The 27,271-nt window shown below is 39.5% G+C and overlaps 1 protein-coding gene across 1 annotated transcript in view; it reads left to right on the top strand.

The window, feature by feature from the left end:
* Positions 1 to 2,399: 2,399 nt before the first annotated feature.
* Positions 2,400 to 27,271, top strand: part of NAIP (NLR family apoptosis inhibitory protein) — a 36,070-nt gene continuing 11,198 nt past the window's right edge. The window contains exons 1-10 of the mRNA XM_070743111.1: positions 2,400 to 2,804; positions 8,556 to 9,133; positions 11,475 to 11,574; positions 13,280 to 13,361; positions 15,011 to 15,059; positions 18,285 to 18,410; positions 19,404 to 19,503; positions 20,812 to 20,887; positions 24,096 to 24,153; positions 24,855 to 26,957. Of these exons, the coding sequence (XP_070599212.1) occupies positions 8,557 to 9,133; positions 11,475 to 11,574; positions 13,280 to 13,361; positions 15,011 to 15,059; positions 18,285 to 18,410; positions 19,404 to 19,503; positions 20,812 to 20,887; positions 24,096 to 24,153; positions 24,855 to 26,957 (3,271 nt within the window). The 5' untranslated portion in view covers positions 2,400 to 2,804; position 8,556. The remainder of the gene's footprint in view (positions 2,805 to 8,555; positions 9,134 to 11,474; positions 11,575 to 13,279; positions 13,362 to 15,010; positions 15,060 to 18,284; positions 18,411 to 19,403; positions 19,504 to 20,811; positions 20,888 to 24,095; positions 24,154 to 24,854; positions 26,958 to 27,271) is intronic.

Consider the following 27,271-nt stretch of genomic DNA (forward strand, 5'->3'; position numbering starts at 1 on the left):
CCTCTTCTCAGAAGTTGACAGCCGGGCAGAGGCACGGAGGCTGGGGGGGGAAGTGTCAGGCTCCATCAAACGGGCGATGGATGGGAGCTGGAGCTTCCACCCGCCTTGAAAGTTTTTGAGATGGCGGCAGGCAGAGGGGAATCCCTCCCCACTCATATTGCTTATTGTATGCTGAAAGAAAAATAAAGAAAAATTTTATACCCGGAAAAAATATGAATATTATTTATATATTGCTTTCCTTAAATATAATTTCTGAAATTATAAAGGCACTTAATCTGATATTTAATTGGAAATACTTTATGGAATTGATTTTTATGTACTTCTGTAGTATGTCTGTGGAATGTGGTGGCTCAGTGGCTAAGACGTTGAGTTTGTTGATTAAAAAATCAGCAGTTCAGCGGTTCAAATCCCTAGTGAGGAGTGAGCTCCCATTACTTGACCCAGCTTCTGCCAATCTAGCAGTTCGAAAGCACGTAAAAAATGCAGGTATAAAATTAGGGACCACTTCGGTGAGAAGGTAAACAGAGCTCCATGTGCCTTTGGCGTTTAGTGATGCCAGCCACATGATCACGGAGGCATCTTCGGACAGCGCTGGCTCCTCGTCTTAGAAACAGATATGACCACCGCCCAGAGCTGAAACAACTGGCATGCATATGTGGGGAAAACTTTACCTTCATATTATGTCTGAATTTACAGAACATGATGCTTCTTTTCTGTGATAGTGCCCTGTGTATCTTAGCTTCCTTTGTCCATTCCAGTAAGTTTAGGGGAAAGTTGAAATTAATTCCAGATAATTAGTTTGCTTCCATGTCAATAATTTTAAAGTACTATGTATTTTTCTGTGACATTGTTTACATTTTAAAAACGAAACTTTAGAAATGTCCAACTCTTCTTTAGCTTCCATCGGCAGAAGAGAAAGCTGCCCTCTCTAAGCATAAGATCTGTTTAAAGTGATTTTTCTATATTAGAGATGTAATTGTAATTAGTGAGACTGGGAATATAATTTTAAAAATTACTCTTAACCTGGTTAACAAGTTCTGCTAATATCTAGAGTGAAGGTTGATTCTCCAATGACATTCAAAGCAACTCATGATGATACTAAAATGATGACGTTCATGATTGTGTAATTATTGTGTATAATGTGAACACAAGATGAAGGTACTTAATAATCATTATCTCTGGGCTTCCTGCCAACTCAAAGTCAGTTTGTGAATGAGATCTGTGTGATCAAAGCAAATATCTGGTTGTTTTGGTTTCTGTTTGGATACTGGCCCATTGTGGGAACGCTAATTAGCAGCTGGCACTGAAAAGACCTATTTCTTGCTTTTTGCTGAATTTTTAAATCCAAACCTCACTGCTCCTAAAATGCTAGAATTACATGCTCAAATATTGTAAAATCAGTGTGTGTGTGCCTATTTCTTGGGGGGGGGGGGGTGGCTCGTCGCTGGGACAGAACACCTGGTCAATCTGAGTGAAGGAAAACAAAGATGGGCAGAGACGGTGGCTTGCTGATTTTGATGGGAAAGTCAGTCCCATAATCCAGAGCTGTAGCTGTAGTCCATCCCGTCCCCTTTTCCTTTCCTTTTCTCTTGTTCCATTTCTTTCCTTTCTTTTCCTTTCCCCTGTTCCATTCCTTTCCTCCCCTCTCCTCCCTCTCTCTTCCCTTTCCTTAACTTAACTTCCCTTTCCTTTCCTCTGTTCTATTCCTTTCCTCCTCCTTTCCTTTCCTTCTTTCTCCACCTCCACTCCCTCTTTCCTTCTTTCCTTTCTTCTTTCCTTTCCTACATTCCTTTTTTCCTTTCCTCCTTTCCTTTTTTCCTCCTATCCTGTCCTATCTTTCTTTCTTTCTTTCTTGTCTCTCTCTCTCTCTTCCTCTTTCTTTTTTTCTCTTCTCAGTGGCGGGAGAAACAAGCACAGGTGAGTCGGGCTGGGGCATTAGTACAGGAGTGGCGAGGACTTCAGGGCAGGCATACTTGTGCACGGACGGCAGGCAAGGAGAGAACAGGGGGTCCTCTGAGCAACCTGCTGCCAAGCGGTCTCCTTCACCCTGCCCACCACTCGGGTGGATGGGCAGGAACCTCCACCTGAAAAAACAAAACAAAACCAAATCCATCCAAAACAAAATGGCAATGCATGCGCAGTGCCAGAAACTGAGCTTCTGCACCTGCACAGAAGAGGAAAGTTTTTTAAAAATTTAATTTAATTTTTTTTTTTAAAAAAGATGGTGGTGTCCGCAGAGCAGCACCGACCAACCTAATTCGGTGATGTCATCATGGTGTCACCAGCGGGTTGCTAACGGTTCGAGTGAACAGATCTAAACTGGGAGGAACCTACCCCTGATTGAAACTAAGTTATTTACTTAAAACATTAACACTCCGATAACTGAAACTCAACTTTCATTTTTGTTTTTGGCATGTACAACAAACAGTTTACTTTTCATTTTATTAACAAATTTGTATTATCGACACTATAACGTTTGATTGGGGTTCCAGGATTTTTTTCTAACAAGTTCCATGGCTTGGAAATATGTGAAGACTCCTTTGATTTAAATAATCTAAAAATCTCTGCCTTCCCACCTCCCCACCACAAGCAATAAAGTCATTTTTACCCGAGACTTTGCTACAGAAACTGTTCTTCCTTTGTTTTGCTTCCCACGGGTACATTTCTCAATTGAGGAAAGTCCATTTTTCTTACTTCCTCTTTCCTGTAAAGGGAGGGTTTTCTTTTGGCATATGGGCTGAGAGAACCTTTTTGCCCTGAAGCAACTCATTTCAACCGTCCGGTGAATCAGGATCTGGAATCAGGTAAGTTCCAGTGCTAAGCTGAAGGATCAATAAAGATGATATTTGTAGCTCAGAGCTGAAATGAAGGATCCTCTGTGCTGTCTGAATTTGCTTGTTTTCTTGCAGATGTTTCATTATCCAAACTAGGTGACAGACATAATGATGTCACTTAGTTTGGGTAATGAAATGCCTTTAAGTAGAACTGAACTGTATTTGAGAATGCATTTGACGTTCAGTATATAATGTCAAAGAATATTGTGACGATATAAAACAAATATGCATTCCTATTTCCTCCTATATTTTTTCCTGCGTGTTCCATTTGGTGCCAGTTTTGATTTTGGGAGTGGCTGAAATGAAGCGGTTGTTGCTATTTGGCTCAGTTTGCAATGTCACATATCTGTTCCAACCTATTCTTTGCCTTCATTACGTTTAAACTTTAATTGACCTCGTGAACAGTGGGTTTTACAAGACTATGCAGTTCAAACTTAAAGGGAAAGAGAGGCAGTGTTAATTTGAAGTGTTTCCTGCAGATTATAGCGAACACTGCCTGCATGGGTGAGAATGAAGGTTTCTTTTAATGTTAGAATCATGATTTTTATTTTTTATTTTTTTCCATTATTTTTATTAATTTTCATAAAATAGACGAACAGACACACATACATTTAACATAAAAGTGGGGTTGTATTTTCCCCGCTTATCTCAAAAGTATAAATTTGAATACAGAAAAAAGAATACATATTTAAATACAATTCATTATTATAAATGTTAAGAAATAATTTGTTAAACTTCTCATTATAATTTTTCATATTTAAAACTTTTCATATTTAAAACTAATTCTAATATAAATTCAAAATTCTTCTCATAATAATTCTTCATATATAAACTAATTCTAATATACTTCTAAAACAAACATATTCTAGGTAATTCTATTATAGCACATAAATCTTATCTTTGCCGAAACAATTTACTCATTTATTTAATTATTTATCTTAACCTTCTATTGTTTCTTCTTATTTATCCATATATAAACTTTGTTCCATGTTTCATAAAATTCCGTATCTTCTTGATCATTTAAGCGTCTTGTCATCATATCCATTTCAGCGCAATCTAATATTTTTGTAATGACTTCTTCTTTGGGGATATCCTCCCCTTTCCAGTTTTGCGCATATATAATCCTAGCCACAGTTAAAATATGTATAATTAAATATAAAATTTCTTTCTTGTAAGTCATGATTTTTATTAGTACCACAGCAAGGAGGTTTGTAATAATTTCTGATTTGGATTCAGAGTGTATACATTTCCAAGACATTCACACGCATTTCATCTTCACGCATAAGAAAATTTCCTGGAAATTTGTTTTTGCATTGAACAGGGAAAAAACATTAGAAAAAGGGCGGGGGGATGGTGAGAGAAGCATAAATACCATGTGCACAAAATCTACCTCTATATCAGTGTAAGTCCTTTTGAAAATAAATTTCATTGATATTTCTTTTTTTAGGTTTACATTTTTTTTCTTTTGCTATATCTACATTGCTGGGACATATCGGAATCATACTACGAATCACAGGAGTTTTTATATGGGCTTTTAAAATAGCTAATTTCCCTTCCATTAGTGGAGCAAAAAGGGAGAGGAGGAAGCAATTTGTTAAATCAGAAAGTAACTTGAGATTAATAATTAACATCCTGCCAAAGATTTTGTTTCTACGGCCTGGCAGGGGAACTCAAGGGCCATCCTCCAGCAAGTGAATGTTCATAATATGCTGGGATAAGCAAAATCTTGAACAATTTCATGGCTTTGGAAGAATTTTTAAAGTCTATGAATGAATCCTGTCCCTTTCATCCTAGACTGGTAACCTGAGGTATGGAGAATGGATACAAATAGGAGGGTAGATGCTCTCCTGATATTCCTTGGAAACTCTCCTTCATGCCTGTAATCTTTTCTCCAGGATAAACCTGAACACATTTCTGGCGTGCGTTTCAAAAATTGCTAAATTTGTTTTCAAAAATTGATCCAGCTGTCATGTTGCAACAGTAAAAAATGAACACATAATGAAAGAATGAAAGCTATTTGAAAAGATCACATATTCAAAAATAGTTTTACTCACAAACTGGAGGCATGGAGCATTTCCGATCCTGCAGCTTGCTAGATGCATAACTTGATAATTGGCTAAACCCAACATTCATTCATTCTGTCAACCTAGCACAGTGATGGCGAACCTATGGCACCCGTGGCATGCGAAGCCATATCTGTTGGCATGCAAGCTGTTGCCGTACCTCAACTCCAACGTGCATGTGTGTGCCGGCCAGCTGATTTTTGGCTCACACAGAGGCTCTGGGAGAGCATTTTTGGCTTCCAGAGAGCCTCCGGGGGAATGGGGGAAGGCAGTTTTACCCTTCCCGGCTCCAGGGAAGTCTTTGAAGCCTGTGGAGGGCAAAACACGAACCTACTGGGCCCACTAGAAGTTGGGAAATAGGCAGTTTCTGGCCTCCAGAGGACCTCCAGGGGATTGTTTTCACCTTCCCCAGGTATTGAATTATAGGTGTGGGCACTCGTGTATGTGCAATAGCACACACACTCTCTTTTGGCACTCGAAGAAAAAAAAGTTCGCCATCACTGACCTAGCAGATCAAAAGCATGTAGATGCAAGTTGGTAAATAGGTACCACATTGGTGGGAAGGTCACATCATTTTATGTACCTTAGGGTACAGACATGCTGGCCATATGACCACAGAAGAGTCTTTGGACAACGCTGGCTCCGTCAGCTAATAGATATAACCACTGCCCCCTAGAGTTAGATTTAACTGGATGGAAAATCTGTACTCTAACCTTTTAAACATTCATAAGCCTAGACCAGGGGTATGAAACTCGTTGCCCTTGGGATGGATGCATTATGTGCTGGCCCCACCCCTGCCTGCTTTAGCGAAGGGGAGAGGTCTCGATACATCACATGACACCACCATTATTTATTTATTATTTATTTAATTTATTTATTTTGTCCAATACACAATAATACACAATGAAGGTAATAGAGGACACCTTCGAAGAAATAGAATTAGAGAAAGAATAGAAGAGAGAATATAGGATGCATAATAACTAGATGCATAATAACTTACGATGCGAGTTTGACACCCCTGACCTAGATGTTCTTTAGCAGATTTTATGGGTAGAGATGATGAGTAGTTGTTTTTTTCAGCTAGCAGTTGAAGCTCAGTTGGAGGGGAAGGAAACCAACCAATTTGTCCTCTGAAACTTCTCCTGAATTAAAACTGTAAGAAGCACTCTTTACCATCCTAGAAATAAGACTCAACTGTTTTTAATAATAATAATAATAATTTATTAGATTTGTATGCCGCCCCTCTCTGAAGACTCGGAGCAGCTCACAACAATAATAAAAAAACATATTATAGCGAAACAAATCTAATAATAAAAAAGAAGCATATAAAACCCTATCATATTTAAAAACCAAACAACACATACATACCAAACATAAAATATAAAGAGCCTGGGGGAAAGGTGTCTCAACTCCCCCATGCCTGGCGGTATAGGTGGGTCTTGAGTAATTTATGAAAGACAAGGAAGGTGGGGGCAGTTCTAATCTCCAGGGGGAATTGATTCCAGAGGGTAGGGGCTGCCACAGAGAAGGGTCTTCCCCTGGGGCCCACCAAATGACATTGTTTAGTCGACGGGAATCGGAGAAGGCCAACTCTGTGGGACCTTATCGGTTGCTGGGATTCGTGCAGTAGCAGGCGGTTCCGGAGGTATTCTGGTCCAATGCCATGTAGGGCCTTAAAGGTCATAACCAACACTTTGAATTGTGACCGGAAATTGGCCGGCAGCCAATGCAGGCCACGGAGTGTTGTAGAAACGTGGGCGAATCTGGGAAGCCCCACAATGACTCTTGCGGCCGCGTTCTGCACGATCTTAAAAAAAGTATTTTTATTGGTGTATAAACTTTAAAAACAAAGTACAAAATAAGAAAAAAACACCACAAAGAGAAAAAAAACACAAAAAAGACATTCAGAAAAAAAGAAAAGAAAATTAACATTATAAAAAAACATATCAAAACTATCTACACAGCAAATATACATAGATATCTATTAATCCTATTACAGTACACATATCGACTCCTATGCTTTGTTAACTTCATTGTTCACTTTACATCAATTGGAGATTTAATTATAACACGCATTATTCATATCCATATTTCTCAATTTTAGTATTAATATTGTACATTATCTTATTCTTTATTATTTTTATTTATAAATATTTACTCAATTTTAATGCATTATTTTGTTTCCTTTTGTCAAGCCACTCGTATAGTAAATTCCAAGCTTTGTAGTACAGTACTCCGAATCTTCATAACTCAACTATTATGGGAGATTTATGCCACCTCAAGGTCTCATGGATTATTCTATATTTTAACCTTGGCAATGAGTGTATCATTGGAATACATGAAAAAAAAACAGGTTAAGGTTAGATCAGTGATGGTTAATTTTTTCTGGACCAAGTGCTCAAAGCACACATACGTGCATGGGAACCCCCAAAATGCAATACATGTATTGCCCCTGTGCATGTGTCCCATCCCTACACATGCATGCTTGGGCCCCTGCATGCCCCCGGCACATTCATGCACAAACCCTGTATTCTGTCGGGCTCCCTGGTAGAATCCTCCCGAAAATTCACAGAGACAAATTTCAGACACACACACGTTTGAAAATTCAAAACACTGCACTTTATAACGGAAATTCAAATAAACTAAGCACTCTTTTTGTATAGCAAAGAGCACTCGTCTCCAAACAACCTGGTAATTTGTACAAGTCCCTTATCAGTTCTTAGATACTTAGCTTGCAGCTGTGAGGTAATTCACAGTCCTTCTTCTTTCACAAAGTGAAACACACTTTGCTCTGCTTTAGTTTCAAAGCGGGGAAAAATCACCACACAAGTCGAAGTCAGCAAGACAGGCACGAAACACAACGATCAGATAATCCTACACAATGGCCAAACCCACAGGCTGCTATTTATAGCAGCCTCACTAATTACCACAGCCCTACCCAACCACAGGTGGCCTCATTTTCTTTGATAATAATTTCTCAGTTGTTGTTTCCTATGCATCGCTCTCCGCATGCGTGGCTGTATCATTAACTCTTGCTCCGAATCCAAGGAGGAGAGAGATAATTGATCTCCCTCTGAGCTGTCTGCCACACTCTCCTCCTCCCTGTCACTCATGTCTTCTTGGTCAGAGGAGCCTTCATCAGCAGATTCCACCGGGAGCAAAACAGGCCTGCGGCATGTGGATGTCTCCCCCACATCCACATTCCTTGGGGCAGGAGCTGGGCCAGAGCTAACCACAACACCCCCTAGCATGCACAGCAGGGACCCAAAGGCTGCTGCCATGCATGCACAGCAGAGTTGAACTGGGGCGATGGCTCATGTGCCCACTGACAGGCCACTTGATGCCATCTCTGGCATGTGTGCCTTAGATTCACCATCATGGGGTTAGATTATAATGGAGGAAATCAATCTATTCGGTTGCTGGCAGTAAAAAATGTATTGATTAATCAATCTGGCTGTGCACTAAAAATTTAATGCTCTAAAAAAAGTAGCAAAATATACTACTTGAGATAGCAGACCCAGACTACTTTCTGTTGACTCCTTGGAAAACAATAAGCACCATGATTATCATCACTTTGTGCAATGCAGTATGTAATTTCAGAGCCCAAATCATTTATGATGTATTGACTTACAATTTTGTTTTGTATTCAACACTGTAGAATGGCTGCCGAAGAGACTTCTGCAGATATCAGTGACATTTCAGAGCTGGATCCCACTTATATTGAGAGTTTTTTCCCTCAATCAAATTTTAATTTTAGCAAAATTATGGAAGAAATGGAGCTGGAATACCAGCAAATTCGCAAGCAACATGAAAGAGGGTTTAATCCTACAATGAGAAGTGAAGCCAAAAGGTTAAAAACTTTCCTCTCTGTACCTAATGATGGTAAATCAGGTTGGGCACCTTCAGAAATGGCTGCAGCTGGCTTCTCTTACATCAATGTCAAGACTGCAATACAGTGTTTTTCTTGTGGATTAATTTTGCTTGCAAGAAGTCTTGAAAGGTCACCTTTTGAGGAACATAAAAAGCTATGGCCCAGTTGCGACTTTATTTTAGGCAAAGAGGTTGGTAATATCTCTAAATATGACATTCGAGTACAGAATCCAGAGAACAATTCCCAAGAAGTAAAAAATAACCACCAAGAAATGGAGTCAAGACTTGAATCCTTCAGCAACTGGCCATTTTATTGCAAAGAGATACAGCCTGTTTTACTAGCTGAGGCTGGATTTTTCTTTACAGGTAATCCCAAAGCATATTTGTTTTCTAATGTATAAAATCCCCACACTGCAAAGAGAACATAAAACATTACAGGTTTTGGTTAAGAATGCAAAATTTGGCTAATAGGCTGCTAAACAATAGTATTAAAATTTGCTTTTTTTAAATTATTGCACATTTCCAACACTCTGTGTTGAGAAATATTATCTTTTTATGTTGATCAGTGGCACTATTGAAAATATTTATTGAATTAAAAAAAATATTCTTCCTTCTTTTGTACCTTAGTATGATCCTTAATTATTTTTAAAATAGGAAATAATTAAATAGTAAGTTTTCACCCATAAATCCTTTGCTCATTTTAATCATTATCTAGAACTGAACATTTATAGCAATTAAAGAAAATTGAGCAATTCACCTAATCTGTTATCATACTGAACCTTGTGGGTTCAGTCCAAAACCTTAAAATGTTACTGTGCTCCTCAACAAATAATGCTGTCTATTATTTGTCCTTTTTGTGGCTATTCAAATAATGTGACTTAATCAACAAGGTGCTTAATCCAAGCACCTATTTGAAAACTTATCTTGGTCAGCAAGCCACTCCCACCCAGTCACATGATCTTTAAGCACCCCTGGTCACATAATTGTCAAGCCACTCCCACCTGGTCACATGGCTGGTAAGCCACTCCTAACTGATCATATGAACAACAAGCCACACCCACACAACAAACCACGCCCACAGTGTGGTAGTAATTTTTTTTGCAGATCTTCACTGAACTTTTCCCACTGTACACCAAGCGAAAACCCCAGATAAGTCCCATTACTCCTGTTTCTGGCGGCTCATTCATATTAACTGGGCTTTTGGGAAATGCAGGATTCTTATTCATTTTCTGCAGGAGGTGCCTGGACCACAAACCCATGGACAAAAATAATTGTCTGGGGCTTCAAGAGGGTGGTGGTTGTTGTTTTAAATGGTGGTATTATTTTTTATGTTATTGCTGCTTGTAAGCCACCCAGTATTATTAGCATGAGACGGGGTGGCGCAGCAGGTAGAGTGCTGTACTGCAGGCCACTGAATCTGACTTGTAGATCTGAAGGTCAGTGGTTCAAATCTCATCACCGGCTCAAGGTTGACTCAGCCTTCCATCCTTCAGAGGTGGGTAAAATGAGGACCCGGATTGTGGGGGCAATAGCCTAGCTCTGTTAAAAAAGTGCTGTTGCTAACATGTTGTAAGCCGCCCTGAGTCGAAGGAGAAGGGCGGCATAAAAATCAAATAAATAAATAAATAAATAAATGTAAGATAGGCAGCAATGCCAATCCATAAGCAAAATGTCCTGGTGTTTGAGTCCTGTTGGACTCATACTGCAGAATTATAGGCTAATTCTGCCCACAGCCTGGTGTTCAATCCTCAAGGTTGACTCAGCTTTCCATCCTTTTGAGGTTGATAAAATGAGGACCCAGATTGTTGAGGGCAATATGCTGACATTGTAAACTGTTCAGAAAGTGCTGTAAAGCATTATGAGGCAGTATCAGAGGTGGGTTCTTTCCAGTTTGGACTGGTTCTTTTTTTTTTTTTAATAAAATTTTATTGGATTATATACATATTAAAAACAGAAACAGACCATTGTATTATCAATTTGTAAATACAATTGTATGATGTCTGTTGTAAGACAGTACAACATATACCCCCTTCCCTCCCCCCGTTTGGGCTTCCTGATGGGGTTGGTTTTTTTAGTGTTTTGGTAAAAGTTGTCGACATAATTAAAGAAATGTTCCACACTTTTCTTAGTGTCTTCTCCTTAATACTTAATGCTTCTCTTCAAGAGTTATAGAATGAATAACAGTTGAGTCTGTACTTGATTAGTTATAAGTCACTTAGGTAAGGGTACTTTAAGACAATTATTGTATGCTGTTTTTATCCTATCCACCTAGCTGCGCAATGTCATCAAAAATATAAGTAATATTTATAGTAATATTCATGGTAGTGAACTGGCAGAAACCCAGGCCTGCCACGCCCCTGAACCGGCTCTTTTGGTGGTGCCATAGATGCCACCATCTTATTTTTTGCTTCTGTGCATGCGCAGAAGCTGGGTTTTTAATGCTACCCCTGCACCCATGCAGCACTTCAGGAAGTGAACTAGCAGTAAAGAAAATCAGTGTGAGTGCCATTATTATTGCTATTTTTTTCTTGGTCAGCCAAGTAGAAGTTTACATGCCCAGTAGAAGCTACAATTAAGTCTATAAATTCAATATAGCATTTTATATATATACCATGCATACAGGATGAATCTATTGGTTTGTGTAAACAAGAATGATTAATATAGTCAGATGAATAGCTCAGCTCAGTGTAATTGTCTTTTCATACAGGCATAAAAGATACTGTTCAATGTTTTACCTGCTCTGGGTGCCTGGGAAATTGGGAAGAAGGTGATGATCCATGGAAAGAACATGCAAAATGGTTCCCTGAGTGAGTAACACACGAGACAAGTTCACAATGTCTTTCTATTCCTAATTCTAATACAGTGATGCCTTGTCTTACAAACTTAATTGGTTCCGGGATGAGGTTCTTAAGGTGAAAAGTTTGTAAGACGAAACAATGTTTCCCATAGGAATCAATGGAAAAGCGATTAATGCGTGCAAGCCCAAAATTCACCCCTTTTGCCAGCCGAAGCGCCCGTTTTTGTGCTGCTGGGATTCCCCTGAGGCTCCCCTACATGGGAAACCCCACCTCTAAACTTCTGTGTTTTTGTGATACTGCAGGGGAATCCCAGCATTGCAAAAATGAGCGCTTCGCTGGCAACAGGAGTCCGGAGGTGGGGTTTCCCAGTGAAGGGAGCATCAGTGAAATCACAGCATCACAAAAACACCAAAGTCCTCAAAACCCCACCTCCAGACCTCTGTGTTTGTGTGATGCTGCGATTTCACTGAGACTCCCCTCGCTGGGAAACCCCAACTCTGGACTTCCGTTGCCAGTGAAGTGCCCGTTTTTGCGCTGCTGGGATTCCCCTGCTGGGATTCCCCTGCAGCATCACAAAAACATGGATGTCTGGAGGTGGGAGGGGAGCCTCAGGGAAATCCCAGCAGCAGAAAAATGGGTGCTTTGCTGGCAATGGAAGTCCAGAGGTGGGGCATCCCAGCGGCGGTGGTGGGCTTGTAAGGTGAAAATAGTTTGTAAGAAGAGGCAAAAAAATCTTAAACCCCGGGTTTGTATCTCGAAAGGTTTGTATGACGAGGCGTTTGTAAGACGAGGTATCACTGTATTGAAGATAGCAGCGCTGTAGTTCTATTCCCAGCAGCTGAGACCCCACTACCAGATTCCTTGAAGCAAATCCAAATGAACAGAAGAGCCAACAATATCTTTGATCTACGATCACCAACCACAAGCTTGTTTGCTGACCATGTCTCCAGATTATCCTCAAAGGAAAGCACCAATCATTGTAGGGTGGTAGTAATATAGTCTCAGAACAACATAATTCAATACACATCCACCACAGGGCAATTGCAATGGGGTGGTGGGTGGGGGTTGGGTTACTTGTGTAGAAATGCAAATTCCTTATGCATTCTCAGTTGCAAAAATGTTGTTAGAATGTCTTTCTTGTTCTGTGTCTGTGAAACACCCTTTCCACCATTAACAATCCCAAGTTATTACTGTTCCATCTTCTATCACTACCATTCTGAAAATTGAAATGGTAGTCAGATTTCATTATAGTAGTTTTGTTACTAGAAAGACAATGTAAATACTATGAACAGGTAAATTTATGCATTCATTTCTAGTGGGCAAAATTCTAAACTGATACCTTCAAAATATCTTGGCATTTCACAACTTACTTTCTTGTTAATAATCATTGCCAACTAGCATTGCCAATAAACTGCTACAGCAGAAAGTGGAATCTATAATCCAACATTTTTGGCAGGCGCCAGAATTGTTCTTGGATATTTGTATGCTAGTTCTAAAGCAAAAAAGTATAATAATCCCCAGAATAAAAACAAGAGCAACACCTCCTTCTTATTTTGTAATATGAAACTCAATTTGCTCATTGTAGAAAATCTCCACAATACAGTGTACCCATTACTACATGTTTATATTTGTGCTTTAAGTTCTTGGTCAAATAATTGTTTGTATCTATTGTGATAATCTAAAATATATAAATTACCATTATATTATATTATAGATGTGAATTTCTTCAAAGGAAAAAGTCCAGAGATGAAATTAAACAGTATATTCAAAGTTATTCTGGATTTTTTGGCATTACGGTATTCTTTTTTCATTTTTATTTTATTGAAACATGATTGTTTAAGGAGATACTTTTAATGGGATATTGTATTTTTCAAAATATAAGACACACCTTCCCCCCCTAAAAGAGGCTGAAAATTTGGGTGCGTCTTATACTCCGAATGTATCTTTTTCAAAGTATTTTTCCCAGCCCTAATGAGGTGCTAGCAGTCTTCCCGGCTTTTCCCAGCTTGCAGGCTTGTTTTCATTGCTATTGCCTGAAAGGCTTTTTTCAGCCCTAACTGCCGCAGATCTTCCCAGCTTGCAGGACTTTTTCATTCCTTCTCCCTCTGAAAAAGATTTTTCCCCAGCCCTAAGTCTTTGCAGGCTTTTTCCTCAGCTTAAATCAAGTGGATCAAGTTTCCACTTTCCTCCTTTTTTTGCAGTTCTTTTAAATAATCATCCAAATTAAAAAAAGTAGAAAAACATTATTTCCATTCTTTTATGCCGAGTTTAATCCACTAATAGTATTTAAAGTGGTCTCACCCAGATGAGTCTGCGGAGAGGGGCGGCATACAAATCTGATTAATAAATAAATAAATAAATAAATGATTTCAATCTTCAATTTCTCACTTCAAAGCTTTGACGTCAGGACTGATGGCATTCTCTAGCCTCCGACACAGCCGATGGCCAGAAAGCTGGGCTGTGGCTGCCTTGCGGGTCTGTGGCAACCCCCTGTAGCATGTCCCAATGTGCTTCCCTTTTTCACCACTCACCGGACCAGTTCTGACCCTATTTTAGGGTCTCTGATCAGCTGGGAAGCAACTGTCTCATCCGATGCTGGTTCTACCCTCAGGTTTTAATTTTTGTGTTGGAAAATCTAACTAAACCTCATGACCAGAATATCTCTGGGACCGCCTTCTGCCGCACGAATCTCAGCGACCAATTAGGTCCCACAGAGTCGGCCTTCTCCGGGTCCTGTCAACTAAACAATGTCATTTGGCGGCCCCGACTCTCTGGAACCAGCTCCCCCCAGATATTAGAACTGCCCCCACCCTCCTTGCCTTTCGTAAACTCCTCAAAACCCACCTTTGCCATCAGGCATGGGGGAACTGAGATATCTCCCCCGGGCCTATACAATTTATGTATGGTATGTTTGTACATATGTCTGCTTAATAATGGGGTTTTAAAAATATTTTAAATTGTAAATTATTAGATTTGTTATGAACTGTTTTATTGTGTTGTGAGCCGCCCCGAGTCTACGGAGAGGGGTGGCATACAAATCTAATAAACAAACAAACAAATAAAGTATTTCTCTTGAGTTCTCTTCCTTCACATAATTAAAAATTTGATTGTTTTAGTATTGTGGGAAATTAAAGCAGCAGTTAGCTAATGCTGAGACCAGGTGGGGAGGGGCTGTCAGGACAATCCTAATTGGAGGATTACCAAAGAGGGAAAGAGGGAAGAACTGCACCTCTTCAAGACATAATTATTTCTCCAAGTATAAACTCATGGCAGATCAAAGAAAGGAATGTAATACTGTACTGTACATAAATTTAGCAATTTATATACAGTATCTATAAACTGAATTTAAAGAATCAATGGAACCTATTATCAAAATAATATGAAAAATAGAAACATGAATAAAAATAATTCTAATGGCTTTTTTTCTTTGGGTTTTTTTTTTTAGGGGAAGCATTTTGCAGCGTCTGCCAGGAAATGTTTACCTTCTGACCCAGGTACAGTAATGGAAATAGAATTCTATGCCTGTGATTTTAAATCACAAGGAAGCAGCGTAGATATTTTGGATGTTCAAACTTGACCATTGGCCTCAATGCCTGGCTCTGATGGATCTTGTTATCAAAAACATCTGAAGAATGTGAGACTGCAAGACCATGCTAATGGTCACGAGGTCCCAAATGCCATATAACCTCCATTATGAGTTCCCTTTTCCTATTGTAGCCTGCTAAAACTAACTTTTAGTGTGCATAGACTTTCACCATGATGCAAAGTGCAGTCACTGCAATGAAAATTCAACATCAAATCAGTTTCTATAGAATCACATGCTTTTTTTTTTGCTTCCTATGCTTGTACAATTTGAATTATTATCAGTGGTTGTGATCATATACTGTAGATGTCTATGCAAAGCAAATATATCAGTTCAGTATGGACAGGGCAGGACTTGATTGCAATGGATAACATTGCCCAGTTAATTATTTTGTCAAAGCTTTGAAACATTTATTTATTTACTTAGCACTGTATTTATTTTAAATACCTTTCATTACGAACTCACAATGGAATAAAATTTAACTCAAAATAATTAATAATTTAAACATCTATCACTCCGAACTCACAATGGAGTACAATTTAACTCACAATAATTTTCTTTTCTAATCTCATCGTATGGATAAAGTGTGAGTGTTGTATAAATGTCTCTCTACACATGAAAAAAAAAACATAGAAGGAAATGATGATTTTCAGATTTTTTATGCTGTTGGTTTGCGTTCCGAGCTTGGTGACTTGGTTGCAAACATTTCATCCCCATTCAACAAGTCATCTTCAGTACACTTTGGATAAGCATGTTAAGGTGTGTGCAGAGCAACCCTTGAGTTATCAAGGACATGCACATAGAAATGGGGTAATGCAGTACATATGAGTAATTATCCAGTCATACACACAGATATGTTAAAGTGCATATAATGTTTACTTTAAGAAACAGAACAGTCCAAATCAACATTCCAGGTCAACTCAGTCAATCTCTAGAAGTATAATAATCTTCTTACCAGTTTGTCTTTGTCATATACATTCAACAAAGATATTACAGCTTACAAACACATCAGAATAACAGAGAATAATAGAGCATAACACTATCAAGTCAAAGAATAAATCAGAATGAAATAATAGACACAATAAGCCATGATCTCTAGCTCCCTCTTCTGGCCACTTGCATCACTATAGCCAATCAGAACATAGCCAATAAAGGGCCGCAAAATTTTTTACTACCACCCTGGGGCCGTGCCTTATTTTGTGGGTGTGGCTTGCTGGCCGTGTGACCAGGTGGGATTGGCTTGACGATCATGTGTCTGGGGGTGGCTTAAAGGTCATGTGTAGTGATGGGCGAACCCAACGGTGTTCGGGTTCGGCGAGTTCGGACAAACTTCACGCAAAGTTTGGCTGAACCTGAACCCGAACCCGAACAGTCCGTGGTGTCAAAGCTCCACCCCCGGAATCCCATTGTTTTTTATTTTTACAGATTTTTAATTTTTATTTATTTTTATTTTTACTAAAAAGGACGCCGCAGTGACGCTGCAAGCAAAAGGAGGTCCTTTCACGTAAAAATAAAAATAAAAATTTTTACATGAAAAGACCTCCCTTTGCTTGCGGTGCATGCCGAACACCGCAAAATTCGGTACGGACGCGAATTGTGCATTTATTTATTTATTTATTATTTAGATTTGTATGCCACCCCTCTCCGCGGACTCGCCCAACACTAGTCATGTGACTGACTTAAAGGTGGTCAACATTATGTCACTCACATCAAGGATTTGGGTTAGGGTTAGGGTGCCTGGTCTCTCCTCGCCTCAAAGAGATACAATTTCCCTATCTGTTTACTATTACTGAAAATCCAAAATATACTATTTAATTCTATGTATATATGCCATATGTGTTCATACATATTATGTACAGGTACACAAAAATATACATTATTAAACTATAGGTGTATACGCAAACGGATGCACAGCTCTTCTAAAATTATACACATTCAACCTCATTTACTGCAATAGGAAAAATATACCCAGAGCCCAGAAGTGGGGAAAAAGAAAAAAATTCATAAGTTTTTCTACCGGATCTGCATACTTGACCAAAACTTTCTACTGGTTCTGCGTACCTGACCATACCCGTAGGAGCTCATCACTGAACATAGCATACATTTTGAAGCCATATTACATCAACTCATACAACCATACATTGTTGGCTTGTTTATATATTACCAACCCAACCATTTGTACAGAATACTAACATAGCACACTGAAAATGTCACCTCCAATGGGGATGAAACATTTGTAACCAAATCACCAAGCTCGGAACTCAAACCCACAACATAACTACCAACCCGAGCTACTAATTGTTCTATCGAGCTCTCTGGTAGAATCCTCCCAAAAATTCACAGAGACAAATTTCAGACACATACACACGTTTGAAAATTCAAAACAATGTTCTTTATACCGAAAATTCAAATAAACTAAGCCCTCTTTTTGTATAGCAAAGAGCACTCGTCTCCAAATAACCTGGTAATTTGTACAAGTCCCGTATCAGTTCTTAGATACTTAGCTTGCATCTGTGAGGCAATTCACAGTCCTTCTTCTCTCACAAAGTGAAACACACTTTGCTCCGGTTTAGTTTCAAAGCGGGGAAAAATCAGCATGCAAAGGTCGAAGTCAGCAATGCAGGCACGAAACACAACGATCAGATAATCCTCCACAGGCCAAACCCACAGGCCAAACCCACCCTCACTAATTACCACAGCCCCACCCAACCACAGGTGGCCTCGTTTTCTTTGATAATAATCTCTCAGCTGTTGTTGCCTATGCATCGCTCTCCGCATGCATAACTCTTGTTCCGAATCCAAGGAGGAGCTAGATAATTGATCTCCTTCTGAGCTGTCTGCCACACTCTCCTCCCTGTCACTCATGTCTTCTTGGTCAGAGGAGCCTTCATCAGCAGATTCCACCGGGAGCAAAACAGGCCTGCGGCACATCCACAGTCCTTCGGGCATGAGCTGGGCCAGAGCTAACCACAACACTAATAGTCAAAAATATTTCAGTTTCCTTTATTTACAGTTTTCTAGGTCTTTTAAAAACAGCATACATTTCCTTTTTTTTCTATAAATCATGAAAATATATCTACTTGATGATATCTCAGGCATATCTTCCTAAACTCTGTGATATTTTTGATTGCAATAGAGGATCTAGAACCCTTACTGAACATCTATAAGGATGAAGAGATTCGTCTGGAATCCTTCAAAACATGGCCACAAGATGCACATGCTGACCCACTAATTCTGGCTAAAGTAGGTTTCTTCTATACAGGTAAGTTTGCTTCCTCTCCCCCACCCTCCATAATCTAACCCTTATTTACCAAGGTCAGCAATTGTTGGAGTTATTGGAGTTTGATTAAAATTTTCATATTTGCATTCAGTTCTAATTAATAACCTTCTCTATCTAACCCACATCTTTGTAATTTTTTGCTATTTTAAATAATATTTTGAAAACATTTGTACATTATTTTAAGTCAAATAAAAAAACAGTTTTTGCAAATGATGACCATATTGAAGAATTTTTAATTCAGTTGCCTAGGAAATGTGTTTTAATTTTTTAAAAAATTCCTTGTATTATATAGAAATGTTTCTCAGGTTTGGTGGCTTTAAGATATGTACTCTTCAATGTCCAGAGTTCCTGGAATACTGAAAGTTTAAGTTCACATATCTTAAAGTTGCTGAGATTGAGAAACGCTGATGTAGAGTTAAACATTAACCACACTACTCTTAATATTTAATCTTACTACTGTTTGCTAATATTCTGCATGCTTGGAAAATGATTCATAGAAAAATAACTTTAGCTTTGAGTAAGTGTGAACACAGCACTTTTGTGGTACACATTAAGGCAGCTCAGTTACTTTAAGAGATACTTCGACTTTAAATAATGTATTCCTTAAAGTGTCAGCATGCTTTTTCATCCTTTCATAGGCTGTTCATTAAAATCAAGCAATTATGCTTGGTTGAGGGCTTAGCTCTATATTTGTTGTATTTAAGTGTTTAAGGACCCATGTACAAAAGTGTAAAAAAAAGGAGATGGAAATTTAACATAAGTAATATATCTTGACATATATAATACCAGGGGTGGGTTCTGGATTCTGCTACTGCCTGTTTGCTCAGGGACACACCATTACAGATTTTGATAATAATTAAAGAAAAAGATTGATCAAACATTGAGCTCCCCTCTCTCCATGTTTGTTTGTGGATATACTGTGTGTACATGCACCCCCCCCCACTGTGTTAAACTGCCTTTGCCTCTTTTTTTTAGGAAAAAATGATACTGTACAGTGTTTTTACTGTAATGGGTGTCTGCAAAACTGGAAAGAAACTGATGATCCTTGGGAAGAACATGTGAAAATTTTCCCTCAGTAAGTGAAGATTGTACTGAATTATCTCATTGCAATATAATTTATAAAAATGGTATAAATTTGTTTGTTTATAAGTTACAAATAATGCATACTCTTGCAGAAATTAATATAATAATAATAATTAAAATATATATTTGGATAAATGTGTATTTTTTAATTGGTAGGGGTTGAACAAAACATAGCAAGATAAGTAGAATATCTTCAAGTTGGGAAATAGGCCATTTCTGGTCTCTGGGTCCTCCAAGTGGATGGGGAAGGCTGTTTTCATCCTCTCCAGGCTCCTAGAAAGGCTCTGAAGCCTGGGGAGAGTGAAAAAACAGGACTTCCAATCCAACATTTCCAGCTTCTGGAGGGGTTTTGGGTGGGTGGGGAAGGCCATTTTCACCCTCCCGTCTCCTAGAAAGGCTCTGGAGTTTGGGGAAAGCAAAAAACAGACCTTTCCCACCACCTCCAGAGGCTGGAAACAGCCTGGTTCCCAACTCCGAGCTGGCCCACGTGCCCATGCATGCCGGACCCGAGTTTACGTGCCCACTGATATGGCTTCATGTTCCACTTGTGGTATGTGTGCCATAGGTTTGATCACTGGGATAGAGGCAGGCATTCTTTCTGGGTCAAAGAATTCAGGTGGCTGGACTACCGATGGAGTAGCCATGATAGCACACGGAAGGTCGATTTCCTCGTCGCCAATGTAATAACTCTCAAAGCAAGGTTGAATCAAATAAGGTTTATTTCACTAACAGGACAAGGAAATCAATTCAGTGAAGAAGCAATGGAGTATTAAGAACTCTATTCAATGACAGTTCTTTTATTTATACGATCTAGGCCAGCAACAGGGCAGTTTTACAAAGATACATTTTAAGCACCAAAAGAAGGCAACCAATAAACATGCAATAAACAAATCTGAACTTTTGACTTTTACCCTGTCTGGGTAGGTCACCCAGGTAAATATCTAACACTTTTAGTTAGTTGTAGTTATAGTTTATTAGATTTGTATGCCGCCCCTCTCCGAAGACTCGGGGCGGCTTTTGTATCGATATGGCTCCGCTGCCACAGGTTTGCCATCATGGAGATAGTCTATTGATGGATCCTAGGCTTTGATACAGGTAGAGGTATAGTTTTATTTATTTCAAAAAAAGAAAGTAACTTAAGGCAAACTAGAACAGTGTCAGCTAGAACATCCAGATAAAATAGCAAGGTTCAACCATTCAATGGTACACTATCTAAGGATATACAAATACTAGTGGTATCTGATACAGTTCATTTTGTTGATCTCAGTTAACACAGCTATTCTTTAAAAATGCATTGCAGCTGTAAGCTGTCAGATCCAGAAAGACGGCTGTCATCGGAAAATAGCAAAATGCAACCAGAGTCACAGCATGAAAAGGTAAAACAGAGGGTAGCTAGGATTTGATAGGTTAAGTTTTTCATTATAGAAAGTAATTTCCATTTATATAAATAGAAGTGTCAGAGGAAAAAAGAAGACTTGTTTTATTGTAATATTCTAAGAAATTGTCCCTGGTATGCACAAATTTTAGATTTTGGCTAGAAATTCAGGTTGCCACTATAGTAAAGTGACCAGATTTTAAAATTGATAAAGAGGGACACCATTGAGCCGGGGGGGGGGGGGGAGGGAGGGGGTGTTATTGGAAAAAAATGTGGCTTTCTCTTTTTTCTCTCTCTCTCTCTCTTTTCCTCTCTCCCTTTCTCTCCCTTTCTCTTCTCTTACTTTCTCTCTACCCCTCCCTCCCTCTTTCTCTCTCTTCCTTTCTTCCTCTTTCTTCATTTCTCTCTCTCCATCCCTCTTTCTTTCTTTTTCCTTCCTTCCTCTCTTTATCTTCTGTCTCTCTTCCTCCCTCCCTTTATCTTTCTTTCTCTCTCCCTCCTTCCCTCCCCCTCTTTCTCTATTCCTCCCTCCCTTTCTATTTATCTTTGTCTCTCTCTCTTCCTTCCTTCCTTTCTTTCTTTCTTCCTTCCTCTTTTTTCTCTCTCTCTTTCTCTCCTTTTCTCCCTCCCTTTCTCTTTCTCTTTCTCTTTCTCTCTTCTTTCCTCCTTTCCCTTTCTCTATTTCTCTCTCTTCCTTTCTTCTCTCTCTACTTCTCTCCATCGGTGGCACACACCTGTGCTGCCTCTCTCACCTGCTTCCAAGGCGACGCTGACACAGAGGCAGAGGCAGCGCGCGCTCAGTCGCTCCATTGGTGGTGCTGGGGCAAAGGCCCTTTGTGGAGAAAAAACCCTCTTTCTTTCTTTTTACGAAACGGGCACATCTTCCTTCACCAGGCCAGCTGCTACTTGGATGGAGCGGATGGATTTTCCCGCCCAGCACAAACGCCACTCCATCTTCCGGCCCCCAAGCACAGCAGACAGGCTGTCAGAGGAGGAGGGGGTGAGAAGGGACACCTAAGGGGTTAATTGACAGCTGCGGGAGCCTAAATGGGCGAAGAGCAAAAAGTTGCGAGGCCGGGGGAAGGCGACCAAAGGTGACATTGTGGGGCTTGCTGATGAGCGGAGCTGAGCTAGGGACAGAAGGGGTTGGGGAGTCCAACGCTTTGGCCATGCCACCCAGGGAGAAGGAAACTTCTCTCTGTGCTTGGAAGCCGCGAAGAAGGAAGCTTAGCTTCCATGCTGCCCCAAATCGGCTGATGCAGAGATCCAGCAATCTCCAGCCGGTGGCTTGTTTAAAAAAATCTGGACTTTTAAAAAGTGCCGCAGGATACAGGACAAATTGCTAAAAAGCATGACTGTCCCACTGAAACTGGGACGTCTGGTCACTTTACACTATAGACCCATACAAAAGTGAGTTTCACTGAAGAAGGCGTGATTGCTTTTATAGGACTATCAAAAACTAAAAGGAGGATACTACATTTTTTTGTATCTTATATAGTACAATAACTCTTTTGCATATTACACATTATCTGTTGGTTGTATTGGATCTTTATATAATGTTTAGTACCATTAATTGTAAATGAGTGAAATAGAAGAAGGTTCAGGTCACAAGAAGTTGATGGTAGTAGTAGAGGTAGTGGTAGTGGCTTAAGAATTGTTCTAAATTTGTTGTCAACAACTGTGTCCCAGGTAAATCATGTACAGTAATCAGTGTTCAGTCACTATGGTGACTGCCTAATTTGCACATGTGGAAGAGCCATACTAGTGCAGTAAAGGTTTTCATGCTATGATGTTCCACAATATTCTGTCTTGTCATCCATAAAATAATTGCTTACATAAATTAATGGGGGTAGATTGTAGTTGGTGTCACCAACTATTCTGAAGACACACTCCCTTTGGAATGCCAAGGAGTCTGTTGAGATATTCATGACATGGGAGAACCATTGTTAACAAGGTTAGCCAATGAATAGGCAGAGCAACTAAATCAACCAATGGGAGCTAACCAGATTCAGATCTGTGCAGAGGATCAAAACTGGAATTTAAGCCCAAGGCTGGACATGGTTCAGCCCATTCTTTACTCTCTGAACCTGAACTAGAAGTTGCTTGTGTTTTACTTTTAACTGTTGCTACATTGAAGAAGAACTCTGCTATTGGTAAATATATATATCATATTACTATGTTTATGTTGTGATTCAGCCTGAGGCTCCTCAGGGACCGGCTGGATCTCTGCCGGATCCATGCCCAGAGGAGGAGGACAGTGAACAGGAGGGGGAGGACCAGGCAGACGGGGGAGAGGAACGTCAGGAAGAGGAGGAGGGAGAGCAGCCTGAGACCCCCGGGGGGGAGGCTCTCCCCAGCTAGTAGCCTGGATTCATTGGATGAAGACGCACAGGCTATAATAGACATGAGGCAGCGATGTGCAGCTCAAAGATGGGGCCAATTAGAAAGGTATTTCCATCCCTGAATCGGCAACAGCTGGGTTTGGGTTTGGTTCTCCTCAGCAGGGTTGAAAAGGCAGGCCCGCCCTTACAGTCTTGTGGAGAGTTATCAATTGGGAGTCCTATGACCTTGCTTCGATTCTCGGCGTCTCTGATCTTGGCTTGTAGCCTAGAAGTTTGGAAGACTTGGGGGAGGCGTGGGTTTTATTATCTCCAGCGTTGTTTTTGCCAGCAAGAATCCTGTTTTATTGCCTGGCCTTCGTGAAACCTCTGTGAAGCTTCAGAGTGTTCCTGTCTGTAAGAACAGTTTTTGTTACCTGTGTTTGCTTGGAATTATATAAACTGCCTTTGCTTTTTACCAGTGTGTCTGGCTACTCTTTTTGGTTGGTGTTGGCGTCTGGGGGGACCCAGACAGAACAGTTTATAAAGAAGTTAATGAATCCAGCTGAATCAGTTATCTGGTTTTTATTTTTATGCAACAAACTCTGATAGAGTCTCTTCAAATTCTACACTAGTATCTAAATAGCAGGTCTAGACTAAAGAGAACAAACAGAAATTCAATAGATTAAAACAGTGTCCTTTTCAGTGCTATACAGCAGTGTTTCCCAACCTTGGCAACTTGAAGATATCTGGACTTCAACTCCCAGAATTCCCCAACCAGCATTTGCTGGCTGGGGAATTCTGGGAGTTGAAGTCCAAATACCTTCAAGTTGCCAAGGTTGGGAAACACTGCTATACAGGACAGAATCTTACTATGCTTTTCTTTTTTAGCAAAAGAATTACAATGAGAATTCAAATGAGATAGAAACTGTCAGCTCAGCCATGACCAGTAAGTATTCTACTGAATGCAATGACACAGATCACAGAGATTTTACCTTAAATTTTAAGATAAGTATGTGAAGTGTTCAGTTTATTCTGGGTCTAATAACCCTGCTCTAAAAACACCTGGGTAGCATTTGTATACAGTTCATTGATTCAACAGGTTTCTTTTTAAGACTTACATTTAAATTAGCATACCTAAGCTTTCAGGCCAAATGAGGGGCATACAGTCAACTGCATTGCACAACTGGATATCAAAAGAGATGCCTTATGTACAGTAGATGTTAATTTATTGTATACTGTAAATGATGCCCGATATGTGTCAAGTCATTGGTCTAAAGTAAAGAATGAATTTATTTTAATCCTAATATAATTTGGTGTCTTTGAGCCAATTTTGACTCTTGGTGAGTCTTCGGAGAGGGGCGGCATACAGATCTAATAAATTATTATTATTATTATTATTATTATTATTATTATTATTATTATTATTATGTAAGTCCCTGCAGTTTTTTGGCAAAGGTTTTAATTTGGGGACTTGCTTGCCCCTTGCCTCTTTCCAGCCAAAAAGGATGTGAATGATTTTTAATCTTATGGGTTTTTAACTGCTTTTTATATTGTATTTTATTTACTGTACGTCATCCAGAGCCCGTAAGGAGTTGTGCGGCCTATAAATTTAATAAATAAATAAACATCTCATTTCTGCTTTTACAGACATTGCTCTGGATGAACACGAATGGCTGCAAAGGAAGCTCTCACAGGCTTATAATGATTTCAGTTTCAGGAAAACGCTTTCTTTTGGGGACCACACTCATTTTGCCATTGACTTGAAATTGCTTTACGGGGATCTGGCCATTATCTCCAAGGACATCAGTAATCAACCCCAGCAGCAGCTGACATTGACTGAGATCCTGGAGAGCTTTTCTTCCATTACAGTCATAGAAGGAGAGGCAGGTAGTGGGAAGACTGCATTGCTTCGGAAAATAGCGATTCTTTGGGCCTCTGGATGCTGTCCCATACTCAACAGATTCAAGTTGGTTTTTTATTTGTCCCTGAATCCTGGGGAGCGTGACCAAAGTCTGGCCGACCTTATCTGCAGTCAGGTAATAGGGCTTAAAGGGGCCTTGACTGAAGATTCTCTGAAGAACATCTGTCAAAGTTTAACTAACGAGGTCCTGTTCCTTTTGGATGAGTTTGAGAAAACGAATGGGCTTTCCCATGCAATCGAAGATTTGATTCAAAAGAACTACTTGAATAAACACTGCTTGATTATTGCAGTCCGTCCCCACCAAGTTAGAGGGATTCGCCAATATGCCAACACTCTTCTCAGTATTTTGGAATTCCCATTAAGTAGCACCCTCTACCTGTTACGAAAACTATTTTCATACAATGTTCGGCTCTTGGGAGACTTTTTTATTCAGTTGTCCTATGAAGAGACCATACGTTCCATGCTGAAGACTCCCCTTTTCGTTGCAGCCCTTGCTTCCTACTGGGCTCAGAATCCCAATGGAAATATATTCACTGGCACTGTCATTTTAAAAGCCTACAAGCTGTACAACATGTTGAAATATCCTCAAGAAGTGGATCGCATGAAAGCTGTGATGTCTGCTTGTGGGGAATTGGCTTTACAAGGTCTCTTCAAATCCCTCTTTAACTTCAGTGAGAAAGACATGTCTGAAGTTGGCATCAATGTGGAGGAAGCTCTCTACTTTGGATTGCTGAGCAAGTTTACTGCCCAAAGGCTCCAGCCACTCTATAAATTCTTCCACCTTTCCTTCCAAGAATTTCTTGCAGGACAAAAATTGAGTGAGCTCCTGGCTTCAGATGTACAGGCGGATATAAATAAAGGCCTGGAATATTTGCAGCAGATCAACACATTTGAGAAAATTAATGGGCGCTATCAATATATTTTGAGACATGCTTGCAGTGAACCATCCAAAGCAGTACCCATAATAGTATCCTATCTCTTGAATTTATCCAATGACAAGAAATCACTTGAAAGCCATTCAGATAACTCTATTTATCTGCAGCAAACTCCAGACCTTAATTTAAGGCAACATGCGTTTGTCAAGGCTACCTCTAGTTTGATTCCGGAATATTATCACTTGCAATTCACCGAAACTGTACTGACATTTGCTATTGAGTTAGCCTATGAAAGCAACATGGTTTCCATCTGTGCACCTGTGATTTTAGAGTTTCTGACTGGGAAAGCAGTTCCTTTATATTTGTTGAAAGGTGGATCCATCCATAAATTATGTATGGATTATCCAGAAAGTTTGTTCTTACCAAGTAGATTTGAGGAAACGCTTACCGGAAGAGAGGAACCTATTGACATGGTTGCAGCGGAAAGTGCTTTTCTCAACTTGGAAGTTCCATCGGTCGAACCAATATACAGTCAAGCTTTTCAAACCTTCAGTAATATTAACCAGCAACTACAAGAAGACTTTGATGTTATTAATAATTTTAGGACCTATAGATGCAGAGAGATTCCAGATTCCATAATAACTCCATTTCTCTGTGTGAAAAGCGGTGATAAGATTCCATATCTGAAATTTTCTGTCAAATGTATGAGTTCCCTTGAAACTCCTGATATTCAGAATTTAAAATTGCTCTTCTCATTTTTCAATAATATTGAACTCAATTTGCAAAATTGCAAAGGCCTCCTTGAGAATATCAAGGTGGCTATTGAAGAGAATATTGAATATTTTAAAATCTGCCGCTTAGATAATGCTGAACTGAATGAGCTGGAAGAAAACCTACTACTTTCAATGTCTTCACTTGAATCCCTTCACATTAAGTCAAGCGCTTCAGTGCCAGGTATAGTAATTCTATCTTTTTTGCTTTTAATTTACAATGCAATATTCAATATTGCTGGATCTTGCAAGATTCCAGGCGGAAATAATACAAATATATTGTTCCATGAATAAATCAGGAAATACTGGTGGATTAGAAGAAGGAAAAGTGGTTACCAAGGGTGGTGGTGGTGGGAGAAGACTGTGTTTGATTTTGCTTGATTTATTTGAGAACTTTCTTAATAATAAGTACTGTTAATAATAAGTACTGTTTCCTGGAGGGGTCTGTAATATGGTAAATGATTTAGCTTTACTAGATAAATGGTCAAAGCAATGGAA

Source organism: Erythrolamprus reginae, chromosome 2 (genome assembly GCF_031021105.1).
Source record: "Erythrolamprus reginae isolate rEryReg1 chromosome 2, rEryReg1.hap1, whole genome shotgun sequence".
NCBI classification, from domain to species: Eukaryota; Metazoa; Chordata; class Lepidosauria; order Squamata; family Dipsadidae; genus Erythrolamprus; species Erythrolamprus reginae.